Below are 18,551 nucleotides of genomic sequence, written 5' to 3'. Positions count from 1 at the left end.
AATCTCATCACTTGGCAGCAGAATGAACCCTTGCACTGCACAGCTACTTTGAAACATGATCTAAATGAGATGTCATTTTAATGGTCGACAGGGCCATTACAGAATCACCAGTTAACCCTGTTGTTGTTGATTTCTACCATCATATTTATTGTTGGGGAATTCTCCCATATTCACTTTTTTCCTCGTCTCACTCCTATAATGTCTTTGGAAAAAACAAAATTCTAATACTTGTGTGATATTGAGCCGGTTAGGTTATTTATCTTTAAAAGATTTAGCCAGTTTTAAACAGTGGAAACAAATTCTTAAACCTAAATAACCTAAAAAGGTTAATCAACCATCAACAAAATATGACTGGCTGCCTGATAATGCTGTTAAACTGAAGGCCTGTGTTATCTATAACCAGTGTATGTCTAAAGGAATCTGTACAGTCCGCTCTTCTTTTGTTTTACAACTGATGATCCACTCAGTCTGTTTCAATTCAACAGTTTCTAACTGGAGTAAACGCTATTTGTAACTGAATTACTTCTCTTAGAAGGTTCTACTGAGAACTGCAGAGAACTTTTACGCTGAGTCAGCTGTATGCAGATATCTTGGGGGGTTCCCGTGCACATGTTGGGGATTCAGGGCTCAAGGAATTTATATATTCTCAGAACCCCGAATCCTAAAGAAGGCAGAGGAGTTATAACAAAGCCATTTCTAGACGTGAAGCTATTCTCTCTATGGAGAGCACAGAATAGTTTAGGGGTTAAATCAGTGCCAGGAGAGGAACTTTTCAGACAAAAACTCACAAACATAAGAGGTGTAACTTTTAGAAAGATGGCATGTGTACCTTGAGGGCAGCGGCAGCCAGGCTGACATTCGCTGTTGGTCTGGCACTCTATGCCCTGCTGGAGGTCTGAGCAGCGCTGTGGACACTGGTTGGCACACATCACAAACTCTTGGCCTGGTGGGCACCCTCTATCATCTGACAATACACAAACAGAAGTTCCTGAGTTTTGCCATGATGCTGCAGGCATCTGCACAGAATGTGCCTCAACCAGAGCACCACAGGCTGGAACACACACACACTCCTGTAGATAAACAGCCATATGCTGGAACAATGACGAGCCAAACACAGGACAGATCAGACTCACCGCACGGTTTGGTGTTGCAAGGTTTCACTTGGTTCTTCTCTCCTGCACACTTCTTTCCACCATTTTTGGGTGGAGGACTAGAGCAGGAGCGAGTGCGTATCGAGCGTCCGCCGCCACAACGCTTATCACAGCGCGACCACGGACTCCACCGGGACCAGCCTCCATCAACTACACAACATCGAACACAAACACAGACCAGTGAATGAAAAATGAAAATCTCTCTTTGGCATTTTAAATATTCCTTCACTGAAGAGTTTGAACTGATAATTACAGCTGACCTCTGCAGGGTTTGATGTTACAGAAGCGATGCTCCACGTTTCCTCCGAGGATGTCCTCGCACCACGAGCCGTTTGTTCCAGGGCTCAGGAACGTTCGGATCCTCTGCTGCTGACCCACGCCGCAGGACCGCGAGCAAGCGCTCCACTCTGCCCACTCGGTCCACGAACAGTTCCTTCGCGCACACTCGGCCTCTACACATACCTCGCCTCAAAACAGAAACACAAAACACATAAGCTTGGTTGGCACTTGCTGCTGCAGTTTATGGTAACTACGGCAACCATTTGATGCCCTGTGACACAAACATCCACAGTACACTCTGCTATCAGCAGCACGGCTGTTTCCACTTCACCTACATTTACAGTGCTGTTGTCAAAACTGCTAACTGCATTAATACTGCTTATATGCACACACACACACACATTAGGTTTGAGCGCACTCTTATGACCTCACTACTGCTTCGACTGATAAGAATGTTTTGCATGATAGATGAACAGAAAGTAGATATTTATATTAATGTACTTTATATTATAGTTACATAAGGCAACAAAAACTGATTTATTAATAAATAGAGAGAGACAGACAGTGGGCGTGGTGTACCTGGACACTGGGGCAAGTTGCATGCCTTCTCTTGGTGAGAGCTTCCAGAACAGGGTGGTGTCACACACTGTCGATGGCGGGACTTCAGGGCCGGGCTGAGAGCGTCGGTGCAGGTCTTTGTGCAAGGACTCCATGGTGACCAGGGAGAGAACCCAGAGTCCTCATCTGAGGAGGTGGAAACAGAAAGATGATGAAATACAGAGAGGATATTTAAGATAAGAAAAGCCTAAAAAGCATGCACAAATACAAGAAAAAGAAATTAACTTTCCAAAGAAATGGAAAATGGCAACCAAAGCAACAGAGTAAAATGAGGGCACAGAAAAGTGTTTGAACCTACCTGGTGTGGCTGGTTCTTCTGTTGGAACAACAGTAGCTGGGGGGAAAAAGCAGCTGTTCATGAATCTGACCTTCTCTCTCCATCCCTGAAATACACATATTACACACAGTACGTGTTCTACAGAATCTCTCCAAAGTACCTGGACAGTCAGGGGCCTGGCAGTAGGTCGTTTCCCTCCGTGGCCCCTGGCAGTCTCTCCCTCCATGTGCCGGTGCGGGCTGTGTGCAACCTCTAGAGCGAGTCTTGAGCCCCAAACCACCGCAGGACAGTGAGCAAGGGCTCCAGGGGCCCCAGGAAGACAAACCACCATGTACAGGGCAGTGCTCCAGAGAACAGTTCCACCTGCCATGCACACACTCGCTACGGGGAACAAAAGGGGGAAGACTGAGGTGTGGTGGTGTTTTATACATATGACACAGTGGGCATCACTTCCACTGTGTCACATCGCCTCTTCATTTATAAACACTCAGAGGAAACAAATGTTTTCTATTTCTTACTCAGTACAGGATTGTAGCTGCGCACCAGTTCAGGTTGTAGTTGTACACTGTGGTAGATGTTCTCAAAGTGGGACCGGTCTGGACTGAGGACAGGCCAATTTAACACTGGAAGTCTTTAATTACAGAGCCACAGTGCTGGAATGCATCCATCCTGTGCTTTGGCATTATCTTTCCTAATAAGAAGAAAGGCCTGCCCTGAAAAATGGACTGTCTGGATATCAGCAGCTTTGTATAAAACCAGTATCAACTGTTCAGAATTAATGACTCACTCAGATCTGAATGAAGCCACAGAAGAAGTGACACGCACAATTTTGCTCTCAACTCAGTCCATCTTAAATGACAATGGTGTCATTCCTGTGATAACGGCTTTGCAGTGATTTCCATGGATACCTGTCTGTCGACCTGTCCACGGTGCAGCCCACCTCTCCCACTTTGATAGCTGGGATAGGCTCCAGCTCCCCCCACAATCCTGAACAGGATGTCACGACTACTTTGGAAGTAGTTATTTAAAAAACGTTTTAAAAAAAAAAATTGCATTATTATTCCAGAAGTTCTCTGCTTACCAGGCGCTGCAGTCATGGACAAACGTTTCTCCAGACTGGAGCTCCATATCCTCTGAGATGTTATGAAAAGGCAGGGATGCGACTGGTGTCACAGAGATGCTCTGCAGAGAGGCCAGCAGCTCTTTATCCACCAGACATGGACACTCCTGAAACACACCAAACACAAACACCCTTTAAAGAAAAGAAACTGCATCAGTTTGAAATGATCTTCTCAGTGATGCATCACAGCCTGGTTCATGCTCTTCACTTTCTGTGCTGCACTTTTAAAATGTCACACGTCTACTACTGAAGTTACTCTGAACCCACCGATAAGCAGAGTCCACGGTGTTGGTAGGTGTGCACGGGACAGTGGCAGCCTTCCTCACAGCCGTCAGCGTAGCATCCCTCCCTGCCGCTGACCTGAGCGCAGCTGAAAGGACAGCCTTCTCCTCGGTCACACTCCCTGTACAGCCTGCCAGGAGGGCAGCCCACCTCTGCAGAGCGACATGAAGCCCACACAGCGACGGCAGTTAAAGACACTAATTAAACAGTCCTCCAACTGGAGCTTTGTTAAATGTCTCCCTAAGTCTTAGTATAAATATAACTTTGCAGGCATGGCTACAAATACTGCACAGGAAGGAGATGCTCACCGAGGCAGACGTGGGTGTTGCAGATCTTGCTCTGACGACTGAGGCCGCTGCACGCTGGAGAGCTGCAGACACGAGAGCGGTACTGCTGCCCTCCACCGCAGCTGACCGAGCACTCAGACCACGGCAACCACGGGCCTACTGACTCTGGAGACACAACACAGACAGACATGTAACAATGCAGATGGTAGTGTAAAAAATCCTCTTTAGACTAGAAGAAATATATATATATATATATATATCCATCCGCTTCCACTTATCCTTTTCAGGGGCACTGGAGCCTATCCCAGCTGTCATAGGGCAAGAGGCTGGGTACACCCTGGACAGGTCGCCAGTCTGTCGCAGGGCTAACACACAGAGACAGACAACCATTCACTCCTGCGGGCAATTTTGGATTAATCAATTAACCTATCCCCACAAACTGCATGTCTTTGGATGGTGGGAGGAAGCCGGAGTACCCGGAGGGAACCCACGCAAACACGGGGAAAACATGCAAACTCCACACAGAAAGACCCCGGCCTGATGGTGGAATTGAACTCAGGACTCTAACCTAGATGAGCCTATCATGACTACCTGTGCACAGGTGCGTGTTGCAGTCTCTCTGCTGCTCAGCATCACCCGGGCAGCCTCTTCCGCCACTCTGCGGAGACGGATTATCACACAGGCGTCTTCTGAACTTGACTCCACCGCCACATGAAAGAGAGCATTCAGTCCAGGCTCCCCATTGGCTCCAGCCACCATCGACGTGGCAGCCGGGGACAGACTGACACTGCAGAACTCCAGCCTCACACGAACTGAGATTAGGTCGGGAAAAAAGATCATGTGGCATTTTTTTTTTTTGCTATTCGAACATTAAGAGTGAATTAAAACAAAATAAGAATCAGCTGTTTGATACCAGTTTTTGCAGTCACTGATAATTTTCTCTCCTGGATTTGCAAACAGCCAATCAGATCCACCGGGCCACAGCCACAATGCATTGCTTGAATCTGCACAAAAATGGCCCAGTCAGACCGATCAGAGCAAATGATCACACTGATGGACAACTGAGTGGAGTAAAATGTTCACAGTCTAACACGCTGACCCAGAACCTCCACTAGATATTTACAAGTTAGCAAAATTAGGATCAAACCATTAGCAGAGCTGTCGTGGTATTTGCAGCGACACTCCTGTCTGACCACACACACTCCGTCCTGCAGCACCATGTCACCAGGACAACCACAGGTCGCGTTACACTCGGGGGAGTCCAAGCACTCTGTGTCATCATGGAGATCCGAACAGGAGCGAGGACAGGGCTTCCCACAAGTCCATTCTTCCTGGCCTCCACCACAGTCTGAGAACATGGTTTAAATAGAATTACCATCCATGCCTGCACACTTAGATACAAAAGTGCACCATAAAACCCATTAAGCAATATAAGCAGTCTAAAAGCAAACTTTGACCTGGCCACACACAAAACAGGAAAAACCATCTTTTTTTAAAAGTGGAATAGTGTTTATACAGTTCTATGGTCAAAGTAAATAAAACCCACAGTTATGCTAACCTGAGCAGACGGTGAGATTTTCACTGCAAGGGCGGCTCTGCCTCCCCTCTCCCAGACACGGCAGACCACGGAATCTAGCAGGAGGACTGTTACACTCTCTGGTCCGAGTCGACGACCCTGTGCATCCATTGCACTCTGACCACATGGACCAGAGACTCCACGAGCCATGAACTAAAGACACAGTAAGGAAATGAGAACAAGAAGAGGTAAAAATCTCATGTAACTGAGAATCTGTAGCTGGAAGCAGAAAATCAAAAAGAAAAGCAACACATATTAAAATATTAATACTTGAAAATGTTTGAAAAGGACCAAGTTACAAGTAAGAGACAAATGCACAGTGATTAACAGCAGTAGGAATTTTTTTAAAGTGTAAGCGACAAAAAAACAAACAAAACAAAACTGTAATATTTTAATAAGAGAAAGAAGTCATTTTTCAACATGACACAGAAATCTGTATGAATGCTACAAAATCCAAAATCCTAGGTGACTTCCTTCTTGAGTTGTTGCATTCACAAGATTTTCAGAAAACGTGACCTCTGACCTTGAGCCCAAAGTCATATAGTTTCAGCCACAAGCATCCAGAACATTTACAAACTGTGTGAATGTGTCTTGCCATGAGACATTATCATCTCACCTGGACAGAAAGTAATGACAGGGCAGGGCTGCCTCTGGATGTGAACTCCAACCCCACTGTGCAGTTCCTGCTCACCAGAGCACGGCTCTCCTCCGGCCTCTGGCTCAGGACAGCTGCAGCTTCTGTATCGGGTCACTGACTCTGCTCCACAGGTCCTGGAGCAGGGAGTCCACTCTGACCACTCACACCAGCCACCTGACACTAAATTGGATGTAAACAACTTTCTGTGCTATTTTATACCCACTGCAAGACATAGCCATTGTCTACATCGTCCTACATATTAACACTATTAAGATGATCTTACTCTGAAACTAAAAGCTTTACTTACCTGGACAAGGGTTTCGAGTACAGTTGAATTTCCCGCCTTCGCAGGTGCTAAAGAACAAAGGAACAGAAGGATTTTACTGGTTTCCTTTCTAACTGGTTATCTTTGTGTATCCTAATGTGTTTTACGTGTGTTAGGCGAGCTTCTTGTGTTTGTATAATTCTGACCAGTTGTTGCATCCATCAATGGCTTCAATGGTGTCTCCAGGTTCCAGTCGTCGTCCGGTGTTAAGGTCCAGGCAGGGACAATCTTCCTTCTCTAAACAGACAGTCCCATTAGCAGACAGGACCTTTCCCTCTGTACAGTAGCATCCTGGCTCACAGTGCCACTCACAGTGCTGAGAGAGAGGGGAAAAATTATGACTTTTATTAATCCACAGTAATGAGTGTGAGAATAAGCACATCCACGTCTGAGTCTGACATAAGTCAGAAAAGGGTGGATTGTCCACTCTGTGGAATGAGCTGCTGTCTAATATGGAGGAGTTTGGGTATCTTGGGGTCTTGTTAACCAGTGGAATCAGATCAAAGTGGGAGGCTGACAGATGGATTGGTACCAGTCTGTTAAGGACTTAGTTATCAGTACAATACTGTGGGTAGTGGCTGAAAGGATAAGACTGTAGATACAAGTGGCAGAATTTCTTTTTTTTTTTCAAATTAATATCTGATCGGGCTTAAACAGGAGGAGAAATTTCATGAGGCAGTTCCCAGCATGACCCAGGGCATGGTTGATAAATTATTTTAGGTGGTTTGGGAACACCTCAGCATCACCCTGGAAAACCTGGAGGAGGTGCTGAGGAGAGGGAGGACTGACCTTGTCTGTTTTGATGACACCCTCCAGAACTTGGTCGTGGATAAGAAGCATGAAATACATAGAGTGACAGACAGGAGTCACACTAAGTGATACTCACAGTAAGGTCATCACAGGAGCGAGGGCAGGATGGTCCACAGCTGCTGAACACTGTTCCTGGGACCTGGGAACATGGTGCCACTGAAAACACAAGCATATAGGACTTTGAGTTACTTACATAACCCTGGTTCTCAGAGTAGCATGATCGAGATGGCTAATATAGGAAGCATTTCCCTGCGTATTCCTTAGAGGGATGTGTCTCATGCACGACCACGCTGGGCTGATCCAATCACACTTGAGTTTGCATTACTACGCAGTTATTATTTAAGATAAGCACCTCGTCGCCCTTTGACCCAACAAGGTGGGCTGTGAGACATCTCACTCTGAGAACACACAAGTAACTTAAAGTTCTCCTAGAGAAACACTTTTTTGTTTATTATGAACCCTTAGTATGGTAAGATGCTTCAAGGACAACAGATCCTTGTGTTGTAGTTTCTTGGTCTGACCAAATTAGAATTAGCCAGTGGTCTAAATATGTAGCTAAACAAATGCCCTGCTATGACCACTTTGGTGCAACGTACAAAAGCTCTGAGGGCTCAGAGGCGGGCCAAAAGACGTAACACATGCCCTGAAAATCAAACCTCCTCCTGAATTTGTATTTTCTGAGATATTTACCCCGCAAAAAGAGCTAACATAGGGCAAAGTCAAAAGTGGGAGCAGGTTATCATGTGCAACACACTTAGGAATGTAGCATGTGTGCTGATGAATGGGGAGCATCCATCTTCTTCATCTGTAGGAACGAAGGATAGCATCTTCTTTCTGGCCAACTGACCGACAGGCTACAAGAACTGTCCCAGTGGAGCTGCTGTGGAGTTTGGTCATTCCATGGCCAGCCCACCCTCACCTGGGCCGGGGCTTGAGTTGTTTGGGAATTTTGAACTAAATACATTTGTACATATTCTATCTATGCTGGGAACAGGTGCTGGTGGACACCAGGAACCGTTCATTGTTAGGCTCAGCAGCCTCAGCATAGAGGATGAAAATTTCTCTGGGGTCTGACGTAACCTCATCATCATCCTCATCCTCAGTGAACCGGGGACAGAGCCCACATAAACCAGCGCCTTCAATCGTGAGCTGGGCATGTTCTAGCCTTAGGCAACACAAGTAAACCTGGTGTGTGTTTCTACTCAGTATATCTCAGGAGGACTGTCTGTGTTAGCTTGTATGCTAACTACAGCAAAGAAGATGTCAGCTGATGTGCATAATCGTAAAAAGAAACCATCTCAGCATACAGCTAAGTGGTAAAACACCACGGTCTATGGCGAAGACTCAAGGTCAGGATGAAGCCAAGTAAAAATGACAGAGAAGTTAGCGTTAGCACTCCTATCTATGGACAGCTGTAATAGCTAGCCTATATTGCAGGTCAAGACATGCTTGAAGCACAAAGAGGTGTTTGAACAATGACTGCGTCGCAGCCACTTAATGGTATGTGGCTCTGCCGGACATGGTCGTTGCGATCAGCAGACAGGCGAATCCCATAGTGAGCCACTGAGGAATGAGAACTCTTATATCAGTAATACAGAATCCACCACACTGTGTTAAACTCAGTGTAGTTAGCAGGCAGCACATGCTAGTAATACAAACGTACCTGGACAGTGGTCGGTGTTACAGGATGTGACTTCACTTCCCAGCCCCTCACAGTAATTCCCCTCCCCCTCTGGACTGGGACTGTCACAATTTCTCCTTCTGCTTCGGACCCCCCCACCACAAGACTTGGTACACTCCGTCCAATGACTCCACTGACCCCAGCCACCATCACCTGGAAAAAGCCAACGCGTCACATTAAAAAACACGAAGCAAATAAAGGTTGGTAAGCTGAGCATATCAACATAACTAAAACTCAGTGTACACACTGGCACTTTAAAGATAAACTACTTGTGTCTGTGGGGACTGGTTCTATACTGTGAGTTTACTCTATCCTACTGTACGACAGGAAGGCATCAGTTCCTAGTAACTGAATCAAGGCCAGACAAATTAAACTTCAAGTTTGCTCAGACTATTAGTCAATACACAGAGACAGAAAAGTAACTCACGGTCACATGGGGCGATGATGCAGACTTGGTCCTCATGGTGAGGGCCCATACAAGGCAGGCCACTGCCAGAGGGCCGGGGGCTGGAGCAGAACCGGTACCGAGACTGGAGGCCTGCTCCACAAGACACCGAACAATGACCCCAGGGAGTCCATGCTGACCACTGGCCATCAACTGTTTGGTTTGTGCGGTAAAATCAGGCAAAATCAGTTAAATCATGTTATAAAAGACGAAAGAGATCATCGCAAGGGTTATATAAATACATACCATTGCAGCTAAAACGAGAACAAGTCACCAGCCTTCCTCCTTCACAGGTACTGAAATATTTGACACACATTTGTGTTTAATCTCCACTTTATATCTCCACAGTTTGTTATGGCTCATATATCTGCTGAAGCAAGCCAGCTTTACTTACCAGTTACTGCAGTCTAAGGGCACAGTGTCTCCCGGTTTGTACTGCTCTCCGCCTACATCACAGCGACAGTCAGACTCGCTCACACACACACCGTCCTGAGAACATAGGAGCCCGTGAGCAAAGAGGTCGTATCCAAACCATCTGTTTATGTGTGTGTTTATTTCTGTCACCCATTCACCTGCTGGAGAGTCCCTTGTGGACAGCGGCATCCTGGAGTACAGTTCCTGCTGAGATCCAGTGTGAGGTCCATGCACGATACTGCTCCCATCATACACTGCATCCACTCCTGGCCCGGAGGACACTTCTTCCCTTCGTCTGGCACAGCAACAGAGTCAGAGAAAAGACCAGTAAAAACCCTTACACCATAACCAAAAACACCAATTTGAAGGGATGAAAAGTGGGCGAAACGGTGAGCCTATGAATTAGAGTGTAACTGTCATAATATCTGAGTTTTAACACAACAGCCATAGGAAATTCAACCCATGAGCAATGTGACTCAGGGCTCTGTTACCAAACTGTATCAGCACCAACAAAATGTATAAAAAGACTGTGAACACTTGTGTTTTCTCTAAAGATAAAAGGAAATACCATACAATGACAAATAATTCAGATCATTGGAAAGATTTTAAAGTTAGGCAAAGATCTCCTGAGTAAATATGAATGGACGCCTTGGTTTGGATAGCTCTGAAATAATCATTTAAATACTGCATTTTATATTTCCTCTGGTATGTCCAATATTGAATAACTTTAAACATTTAAGTGTCACAAATATGTAAAAAATTAAGAAATGAAGAAAAGGTTAAATGCTTTTGCACTGCACTGTGTGCCATGCTGCCATACTAGACATAAATTACAATAAAGTTTAAACAAGTCATCAAATTGTAGCAACTCAAATCACACGAGTCACAAACTCGAGAAACACCTGCAAGTGACTCATGCTAACTCTGTGGGTTTGTTGTGGGAAGTGGATCTCGCTCGATTCTTGTGAGAAGCAGCTGCAAAAAAGTGAACGATGTCAGCAGTAGTGACTTCTGTTTGGTCTTTATGAATAAACAAAGACCAAACAAAGTGTGCAAATAAGCTGAGACTGTAGGATTGAGTCTAACCATGATTGTATGATGTAATGGACAGAGCGTCCTGAGCAGCTGCATGATTGTCTGTATGGTAAATGCACCGTATCGGATCTCAAGGGATAGTGAGAACAGCTGAGAAGATCATTGGAGCCTCTCTTCCCTCCATCACACACACTTATTGCACCCGCTGTTCTACAAAGCCACCAGCGTTGTGTTATTATTATGATATAGGCTGTTCCTGTGTTACCACAAGGCTGCAGGTTGCAGGTGCTGAACTGCTGCGTGGTGCCGTGAATCCGTATGGGTCCGCGGGTTCGGGTCCTGTACCCTCCTCCACACGTTACTGAACACTCCGACCATGGACTCCATGGCTCCTTTAAACCTTCAGACAAATCACAGCTTAATTTTTTTAATCTTAAAAGGGTTTCATTTTAGTTTTTTCAAATTTTAGAACATATACATTATTGGTCAAAAGTTTCAGAACACCCCAATTTTTCCAGCTTTTTATTGAAAATGATGCAGTTTGATGTCTGATTGCACTGTGAAATGAAAGCATGGTATGAATAAGCAATTGGAGTTAAAAAGAAATCATGGAATCAGTTTATAGACCAAAATGTATTCTAAGCTTTTGACTCATCAGTAGCCACCTTTGCAGATATAACAGCTGAACACAGTCGCGGCTTCTTTCTACGATAGAAATCAAATCTTCTCCCATATCTGTGGCAGAAGTTCCCATAAATGTGGCACCTGTAGGCTGCTTTGCTTTCACTCTTCTGTCCAGTTCATCCCAAACCAGCTCGATGGGGTTTAAGTCTGGAGGCTGTGCTGGACCTCCATGTTTCAAGCTCACCATCTTGTTCTTTGTTCCTGAGGTAGTTCTGACACAGCTTGGATTTATGTTTTGGCTCATTATCCTGCTGTAGGATGAACGTCTGACCAACTAGGCTCATACCAGAGGGTCCTGCATGGTGCTGCAGAACGCTGTGTAGCTGTTTTGGTTCAGGGAGCCTCTCACTCTGTACAAGTCACCGACCCTGGATCCAGCAAACAGCTCCAGACCATCACACTTCCTACTCCATGTTTGACAGTTGATGCCACACACTGTGGATCCATCCTTTCACCTACTCGACGGCGTAGAAAGATCCTGCATGATGATTCATCAGTCCATAAAACCTTCTTCCAGTCTTCAGTAGTCCAATGGTGGTGTTTCATGGCCCAGACAAGCCTCTTTGTCTTATTCTGATGTCTTATCAATGGCTTTCTTGCTGCAACTCGTCCTGTCAAACCTGCAGCTCAAAGAGCTCAAACTGTACTCACTGACATCTGACTTTCTTTGCAGTTTCTCTGTAGCACAGACCTACATTTATAAGTGGTCTGTCTCTCTTCCATTGTTAATCGCCTTTTTCTCGCCATTTCTGTAGCAACACTCTACTTTCTGCAGTACAATACTGTTCATCTGATGCTGACGAGGGTATGGTACCACAGTGTGTTCAACACTGCTTTATGCAGACAGAGGAGGAAGTAATCCAGGAAAGTGGGAACAGCTGCAGGAATTAGTAGCACCAGCTTTCAAGGCCTGATCAGCCTCCACTGCTGCAGAACAGCTTTAAACTGTTAACCCATGCTGTGTTCCCTGAAAAAGGCCTTTTTGTAAAAGTTTTGGGTGACCTTACCTTTTTTTTTTATTTTTTACCTCTGGCAGTTCAGCACGTACCTTTGTAGCATTTCAAGCTGTTCATTGGACTTGGATGACTTGAACTGTAATGAATAACTGAAAAATTGGGCTGTTCTAAACCTTTTGACCAGTAGTGTATATTTTCTTCTAATTCAGTCGTTCTCACCAAAGCAGGGCTCAATGCTGCAGGTATCAATCCCAACCCTGTCTCCTTTGCAGGGACGTCCACCGAACGCAGGAGGAGGATTGGTTCCTGAGCGATACCTCCTCCTCACACCAACGTCACACGTCCGGCTGCAGGCACTCCACTGTGTCCAGCTGCTCCAGCCACAGTCCACTGAGAAACACACAGACGCACACACAAGAGACAACAAAGGAAAATAAAGTGGCAGACACAAACCATTAAGCAAGAAAACACAGAGACAGAGGGAGACAACAACAGCACGTTTTTATTTTCACTCACCGGGGCAGGGAGCTGTCCCACACTGCATTTCTCCATCGGTGCATGTACTGTTTGACACACAGTGTAAGAACAAGTGATTTCACACATAGATTACTGTATTTATGGAAGGTTAGAGCTAAAGTTTGATCTTCCTCTTTCAATGCGATCCATGAGTAAAGAGAGGTACCAGTTATTACAGGCATCAACAGGCAGGGTGGCACCAGCTGGGTACATCTCCCCCTGGTGGTAACACGGGCACTGTGCCAGGGGCACGCAGCTGCCGTTGAGCAGGTAGAAGCCCGGGGCGCAGTAGCAGCCGTCGTAGCAGGTGGTGGCACACTGTACCTCTGTGGAGGTCATGTCCAAGCACACCCGTGGACACGCGCCACCCTGAGCCTCGCACTCTCGTACTGTCATATACGTCATGCCCTCTGGACACACACCTGCGAGGACAGGAGTGCAACAAGACTTGTACATGATATTCAGTGGACGGGGTGGCGAAACGTAACAGGGACGAACACGGTACCTGAGCAGGGGTGAGAGTTGCAGTCGCGTGTCTGTATGTGAGGCCCAGAACAGCTTTTACCTCCATGCTGTGGTGTTGGGGAATTACACAGCCTCTCTCTTGTCTGGACACCAGAGTCACACCTGGATGAACACTGAGACCAGGCCGACCAGGCTGACCAGCCACCGGGCACTAGAAGAACACAATCAGCTTTATGGCCTTTCATTTTTCTCTTTTTCCAGGATTGATGGGAACGCTGCTATTTATTCTTTCTTTGTGTGTCTACATGTGTCATACCCGGGCAGTGCTCAGTGTTGCACGGCTCCTGCTCCTCACTGTCTCCATCGCAGGCGGACTGCGTGTGGTTAAACGGCGTGCAGCTGCGGAACCGTCGCCTCACCCCCACATCATCTACGTGGTTGAAACACGTTTTACTGCACTCTGACCAGCTGGTCCACTTACTCCATGTCCCACCTGGTAGCACTGCACAACAAGATGAGGGAAAAGTAATGTAATGGACTCTTATTCAGTGCTTACTGTACCTGAGTAGAGGTCACTTTCACATTTTTCTATGCTTAAGTGTTTTCTATCACAGTCACACTATGATGGATGCATCAGAGAGCAACCTGGGGTTAGTAAGTTGCCAAAGGACATTTGGCATGCAGACTGGAGCAGCCAGGGATTAAAAGCATCAACTTTCCAATTAGTAGATGACCTGCACTCCCTCCTGAGCTGCAGGATTACGTCACCTTCAGGACTGTGTTGCTCAAACTTTGTACATGTAGCACAGAACAGATTTACACACGTTTGGACAAAACAATGATGCTTGATATGAACTCATCTAACTTACACAAGAACAACTTAAACTTCTGTGCAAAAGAAATTTAAGCTCTTAGCTGTATTTTCTCATAAAAACAAAACCCAAAACACAAGAATAATCACCGTAACATGGAGGTGTCAGTCAATCAATATTTATTTCTATAGCACATTTAAAAAGGACAGTGTTCAACAAAGTGCTTCACACAAGGCAGCAAAGCGGATTAAAACAAATAGCAACAAAAACAGTTGTAAACCAGTTACAGTTACAGTGACAGCACAACTGCAGACTGGGAGGAAGTCCGAACTAATTTGCTTCAAAAGCTAGATGGAACAGGTGAGTTTTTAAACGTGATTTAAATGATTGAATGGATTCTGACGTGCGCACATCGATTGGAAGATTATTCCAGAGTGTAGGTGCAGCAATTGCAAAAGCTCGGTCCCTCCAGTCTTTCGTCGCGGCCTTGGTTGCAGTAAGATCAGCTGGTTAGAGGATCTGAGCGCTCTCTTGGGGCTCTACACGTTGAGAAGGTCTGTTAGGTAACTGGGCGCCAAGTTATTTAAAATTTTAAAAGTATACAAAAGGATTTTAAAAACGATACGGTATTTAACAGGGAGCCAGTATAGATTGGCTAGAACTGGGGTGATGTGCTCATGCCTTCTGGTGCCAGTTAAGAGGCGTGCTGCGGCATTTTGAACTAACTGAAAAACGCTGGAGGAGAGAGAATTGGAGGCCCATGTACAGAGAGTTGCAATAGTCCCATCTAGAAGTAATAAAGGTTGTGAGTGTAATATACCAGGGAAGCATGTGCTGGAGCAACGCTGAGCCTCAGAGGAGTCTCCTGGACAGGGCTGAACTCTGACTGCTCCTGCTGGAATCACCGGAGACCTGAGGACACACAGCCAGAGGATAATCACTCCTCAGAATCTATTTAAAGTAGAGAATCATAAAACAAATCTTAGCAATTAAAAATTTGCTCGTCCGAACAGTGAGTGATACAGAAATGATAAATTATATAAGCATTTACAACCAAGAAACTGAACACTGATAATGTGTTGTTGATCAGTTTTAGCTGCTTTGGTGTTATAATGAAACAACCCCTCCAACAGGAGTGGTTTTCCCTCCTGATCTTTTTTGACTGATTTTTCAGTGGTTTTGTGCTCGGACAGGATCAGTGTCACTACTGGTGGCGTGAGGGAAACCTTCATGAAGTTAGCCTGGAGGTTGACGTCCTTTAGTGGGCCCTGTGCTCACTGCCCAACACCGTGTAACCCGACATAGATCATCAGAATTGGCGCCCTGTGCTTTTCAGGTTCACCTTCTTCATTTTTATGCTGACTGTAACATCGTTCAGCGTGATCAGTTTGGTGGTGGGTCAGTGAACAATGCCCACAGAGGGACACACAGACTTCTACATGCTAGGCAACGGCACCCTGACTGCCATTAAGTACCAGGATGAGATGCTTGGACCCACTGTTAGTGGATCCTGGGTTCCTCCTGGTGCTCAGCGATGCCCGTCCTCATGTGGCAAGAGTCTGCAGGCAGGTCCTGGAATAGAGTGAGCTGCTTTAAAGCATATATTAAACTAAACAAGCTTACCTGTAACGTTGTTGTAGCCCCAGACCACAGGTTACATCACAAGGTGACCATGACGACCAGGCTGACCAGTGACAGGTTACAACACAGCTGGATCTGTCACATGTCACTTGCCCATCTCTGCACTTACTGTAAGAATAAGCAATTCAATTCAGAATACATAAAGTCATTTTAAACATGAGCTAAAAAGATTGATTGATTATTAATCAGTTTGTTTGTTGTTGCATTTATAGGTGGCTGAAAATTAGCTCCGGCTAACTCTGTGTATTGATGTACACTGTCCCTGTTAAAAATAAATAAAATAATCAGATTTGAACAATTCTTCACAAACCAGTGCAAACAATGCTGCCAGTGGTGCTCATTATGATTCTTACTATTTTATTACAAACACAAACAAATCCATAATTCAACAGAAACTTGAACTGGGACTGATGTGTTTATTTAGTATCATCTTTTGTTTCAGGCACAAAGAGCTGAGCGTGGGTCTTACCACGTGGTACACGGGTCCCTGGGGACCACCTGTCCCGGCTGCAGTGTTTGGCCATCCCAGTGACAGACACACTGGCTTGAATTCACACATCGTCCCTCTTGAAGGTACAGCCCGTAGGGACAACGACAGCCTGGAGAAAGACATCACTCATGCCTTAATCACTGTTTCAGCTACATTTGGATAAATCTTGTACAATAACACATAATTAATGTTCAGAATCTTTGTGCTCAAAGGCTAGAAGACCACTGAATTTTCTCTACTGTGCAACGCCAACACTGGCCTCGAGTCAAATCTACTGTGCATCCTACCCGAAATGCACTCAGCAGTGCAGTTTCTGTCCAGGCTGAGATGTGAGCAAGTAGGAGGACAGGGATCGACTCTCGCGGCCTGACAGTCTTCCTCTGTTACCAACACCATGCCACGGACACAACCTGTCATTTTAATAACAGTGCAGACATTTCAAATGGTTTTATTGTTTCAAGCAGGTAATCAGAACGATCAGGTCATTTCAGGGTCGTTGCATCTCAATGACCTGTCTGTGTGTCAGTGTCTTTGGTGCAGGGCTGGCTGTTGCAGCTCTGGCTCTGCCTGGTCATCCCCTCACAGTCCCGTCCACCGTTCTTAGGGGGCGGAGCCGAGCAGGTCCGGTTCCTCTGCCTGACTCCTCCTCCACAGCGGGCGTCACATTCCGACCACTCTGTCCACTCTGACCAGTGACCATTAACTACAACAGGAGACGGGCTGCTGTTGCATTAACTATTACTGGATAATAGGCAAACATGCATCTCATTATGGAGATCGAGGGCAGACCTGGACACGCTTGAGGAAAGCAGGCTCGACTGTCAAACTGATCCCCGCTACAAGCTCCTCCGGGCAGAGCTTCCCTTAATATGTCCCTCTGCCGGAACAAGGAGCCAAGACCACAAGATACACTGCAGGCGCTCCACGCTGTCCACGGGGACATGATACAGTCCACTGGAAGAAAGGAGACCAGAGGGAACCTTAAAAATATTCACTGTTAGGTCACATCACCACTGTAAGGTGCACGTACGGCCTACCACAGTCTTTTTCATCAGATCCATCTACGCAGTCCTTCTGCAGATCACACCTGCGGTCCAGGTGAACACACTCCCCACTGTCACAGGAGAACTGCTTGGGAGAGCACGGGCTGGGCACCGTGGGTCGCTGTGGAGTCACTGCCGGCCTGGCTGTGGTGCCTGACACAGTCGATTAAAATGAAAAACATTTAGTGAACATCTAAGAATCTGGATGTATAACTCCTCCAACTCTACATCCATGGTGTTTAAGTTACTCATGCGCACCACAGTGCTGCTCGTCTGACCCATCCAAACAGTGCCGTATCCCATCGCACACTTGTGCTGAGTCGACACAACCAAACGATCCGCACGCAAACTGGCCCTGCACGCAAATCACTCTGGGTAAGCCGGTATCACGCGGGCTGGTGGTGATCACTGGGGCTGTCAGTCAGCAGAGCACAGAGGTTACAGTCTCTTGTAAAGAGACTTGGTTTTAGCATAAATGTTAACAGCATAGCTTCCAACCTTTTGTGGATCGAAGACCAGGCGTACCGGAGTCGGACCGCGTGCTGAGATGCAGTCCAGGATGACCTGTAGTGACCTCTGAGGTTAAATGTAGTTCAAGTTCAAATTTTTTTATATAGATATAAAAACAGTTTTGACCAAAGTACTGTACAAAAAAATGGACAAAGCAGAAGACATAAAAGAAAAATAGAAGAGAATAAAATCATAAAAGAATAATAGTAACAAACTCATGATGAAGCAAAAGCCAGAGAATAAAAATGGGTCTTTAGACGGATTTTAAAAGTCTCCAGTGTTGGGGAGGATCTGATATGCAAAGGCAATGTCACGGCAAACGCCCGGTCTCCTCTGTGTTTTAGTCTGGACCTTGGGACAACCAAAAGCATTTGGTCTGCAGACCTCAAGGATCTTGGGGGAGAATACGAGGTTAGGAGATCAGCAAGATATGTAGGGGCTAGTTCATGCAACGTCTTAAAAACAAGCGTTAAGATCTTAAAGTCAATTCGAAAGCT

The 18,551-nt window shown here is 45.9% G+C and overlaps 1 protein-coding gene across 1 annotated transcript in view; it reads right to left on the bottom strand.

Moving 5' to 3' along the window:
- Positions 1 to 18,551, bottom strand: part of sspo (SCO-spondin) — a 92,208-nt gene that overhangs the window by 31,995 nt on the left and 41,662 nt on the right. Inside the window, 37 exon segments of the mRNA XM_063483254.1 lie at positions 830 to 964; positions 1,134 to 1,301; positions 1,412 to 1,618; positions 2,010 to 2,174; positions 2,347 to 2,382; positions 2,486 to 2,706; positions 3,407 to 3,552; positions 3,713 to 3,879; positions 4,036 to 4,179; positions 4,606 to 4,826; positions 4,928 to 5,018; positions 5,162 to 5,362; positions 5,573 to 5,743; positions 6,207 to 6,407; positions 6,535 to 6,581; positions 6,699 to 6,868; positions 7,439 to 7,518; positions 9,026 to 9,196; positions 9,471 to 9,641; positions 9,735 to 9,784; positions 9,883 to 9,977; positions 10,061 to 10,197; positions 11,203 to 11,337; positions 12,797 to 12,967; positions 13,094 to 13,140; positions 13,260 to 13,515; positions 13,599 to 13,769; positions 13,875 to 14,060; positions 15,191 to 15,282; positions 15,994 to 16,119; positions 16,481 to 16,610; positions 16,789 to 16,911; positions 17,013 to 17,204; positions 17,291 to 17,455; positions 17,539 to 17,697; positions 17,803 to 17,958; positions 18,043 to 18,120. Of these exon segments, the coding sequence (XP_063339324.1) occupies positions 830 to 964; positions 1,134 to 1,301; positions 1,412 to 1,618; positions 2,010 to 2,174; positions 2,347 to 2,382; positions 2,486 to 2,706; positions 3,407 to 3,552; positions 3,713 to 3,879; positions 4,036 to 4,179; positions 4,606 to 4,826; positions 4,928 to 5,018; positions 5,162 to 5,362; positions 5,573 to 5,743; positions 6,207 to 6,407; positions 6,535 to 6,581; positions 6,699 to 6,868; positions 7,439 to 7,518; positions 9,026 to 9,196; positions 9,471 to 9,641; positions 9,735 to 9,784; positions 9,883 to 9,977; positions 10,061 to 10,197; positions 11,203 to 11,337; positions 12,797 to 12,967; positions 13,094 to 13,140; positions 13,260 to 13,515; positions 13,599 to 13,769; positions 13,875 to 14,060; positions 15,191 to 15,282; positions 15,994 to 16,119; positions 16,481 to 16,610; positions 16,789 to 16,911; positions 17,013 to 17,204; positions 17,291 to 17,455; positions 17,539 to 17,697; positions 17,803 to 17,958; positions 18,043 to 18,120 (5,382 nt within the window).

This window comes from Pelmatolapia mariae, linkage group LG9, assembly GCF_036321145.2.
Source record: "Pelmatolapia mariae isolate MD_Pm_ZW linkage group LG9, Pm_UMD_F_2, whole genome shotgun sequence".
NCBI lineage: Eukaryota > Metazoa > Chordata > Actinopteri > Cichliformes > Cichlidae > Pelmatolapia > Pelmatolapia mariae.
This window is presented reverse-complemented; position numbering and strand designations above follow the sequence as displayed.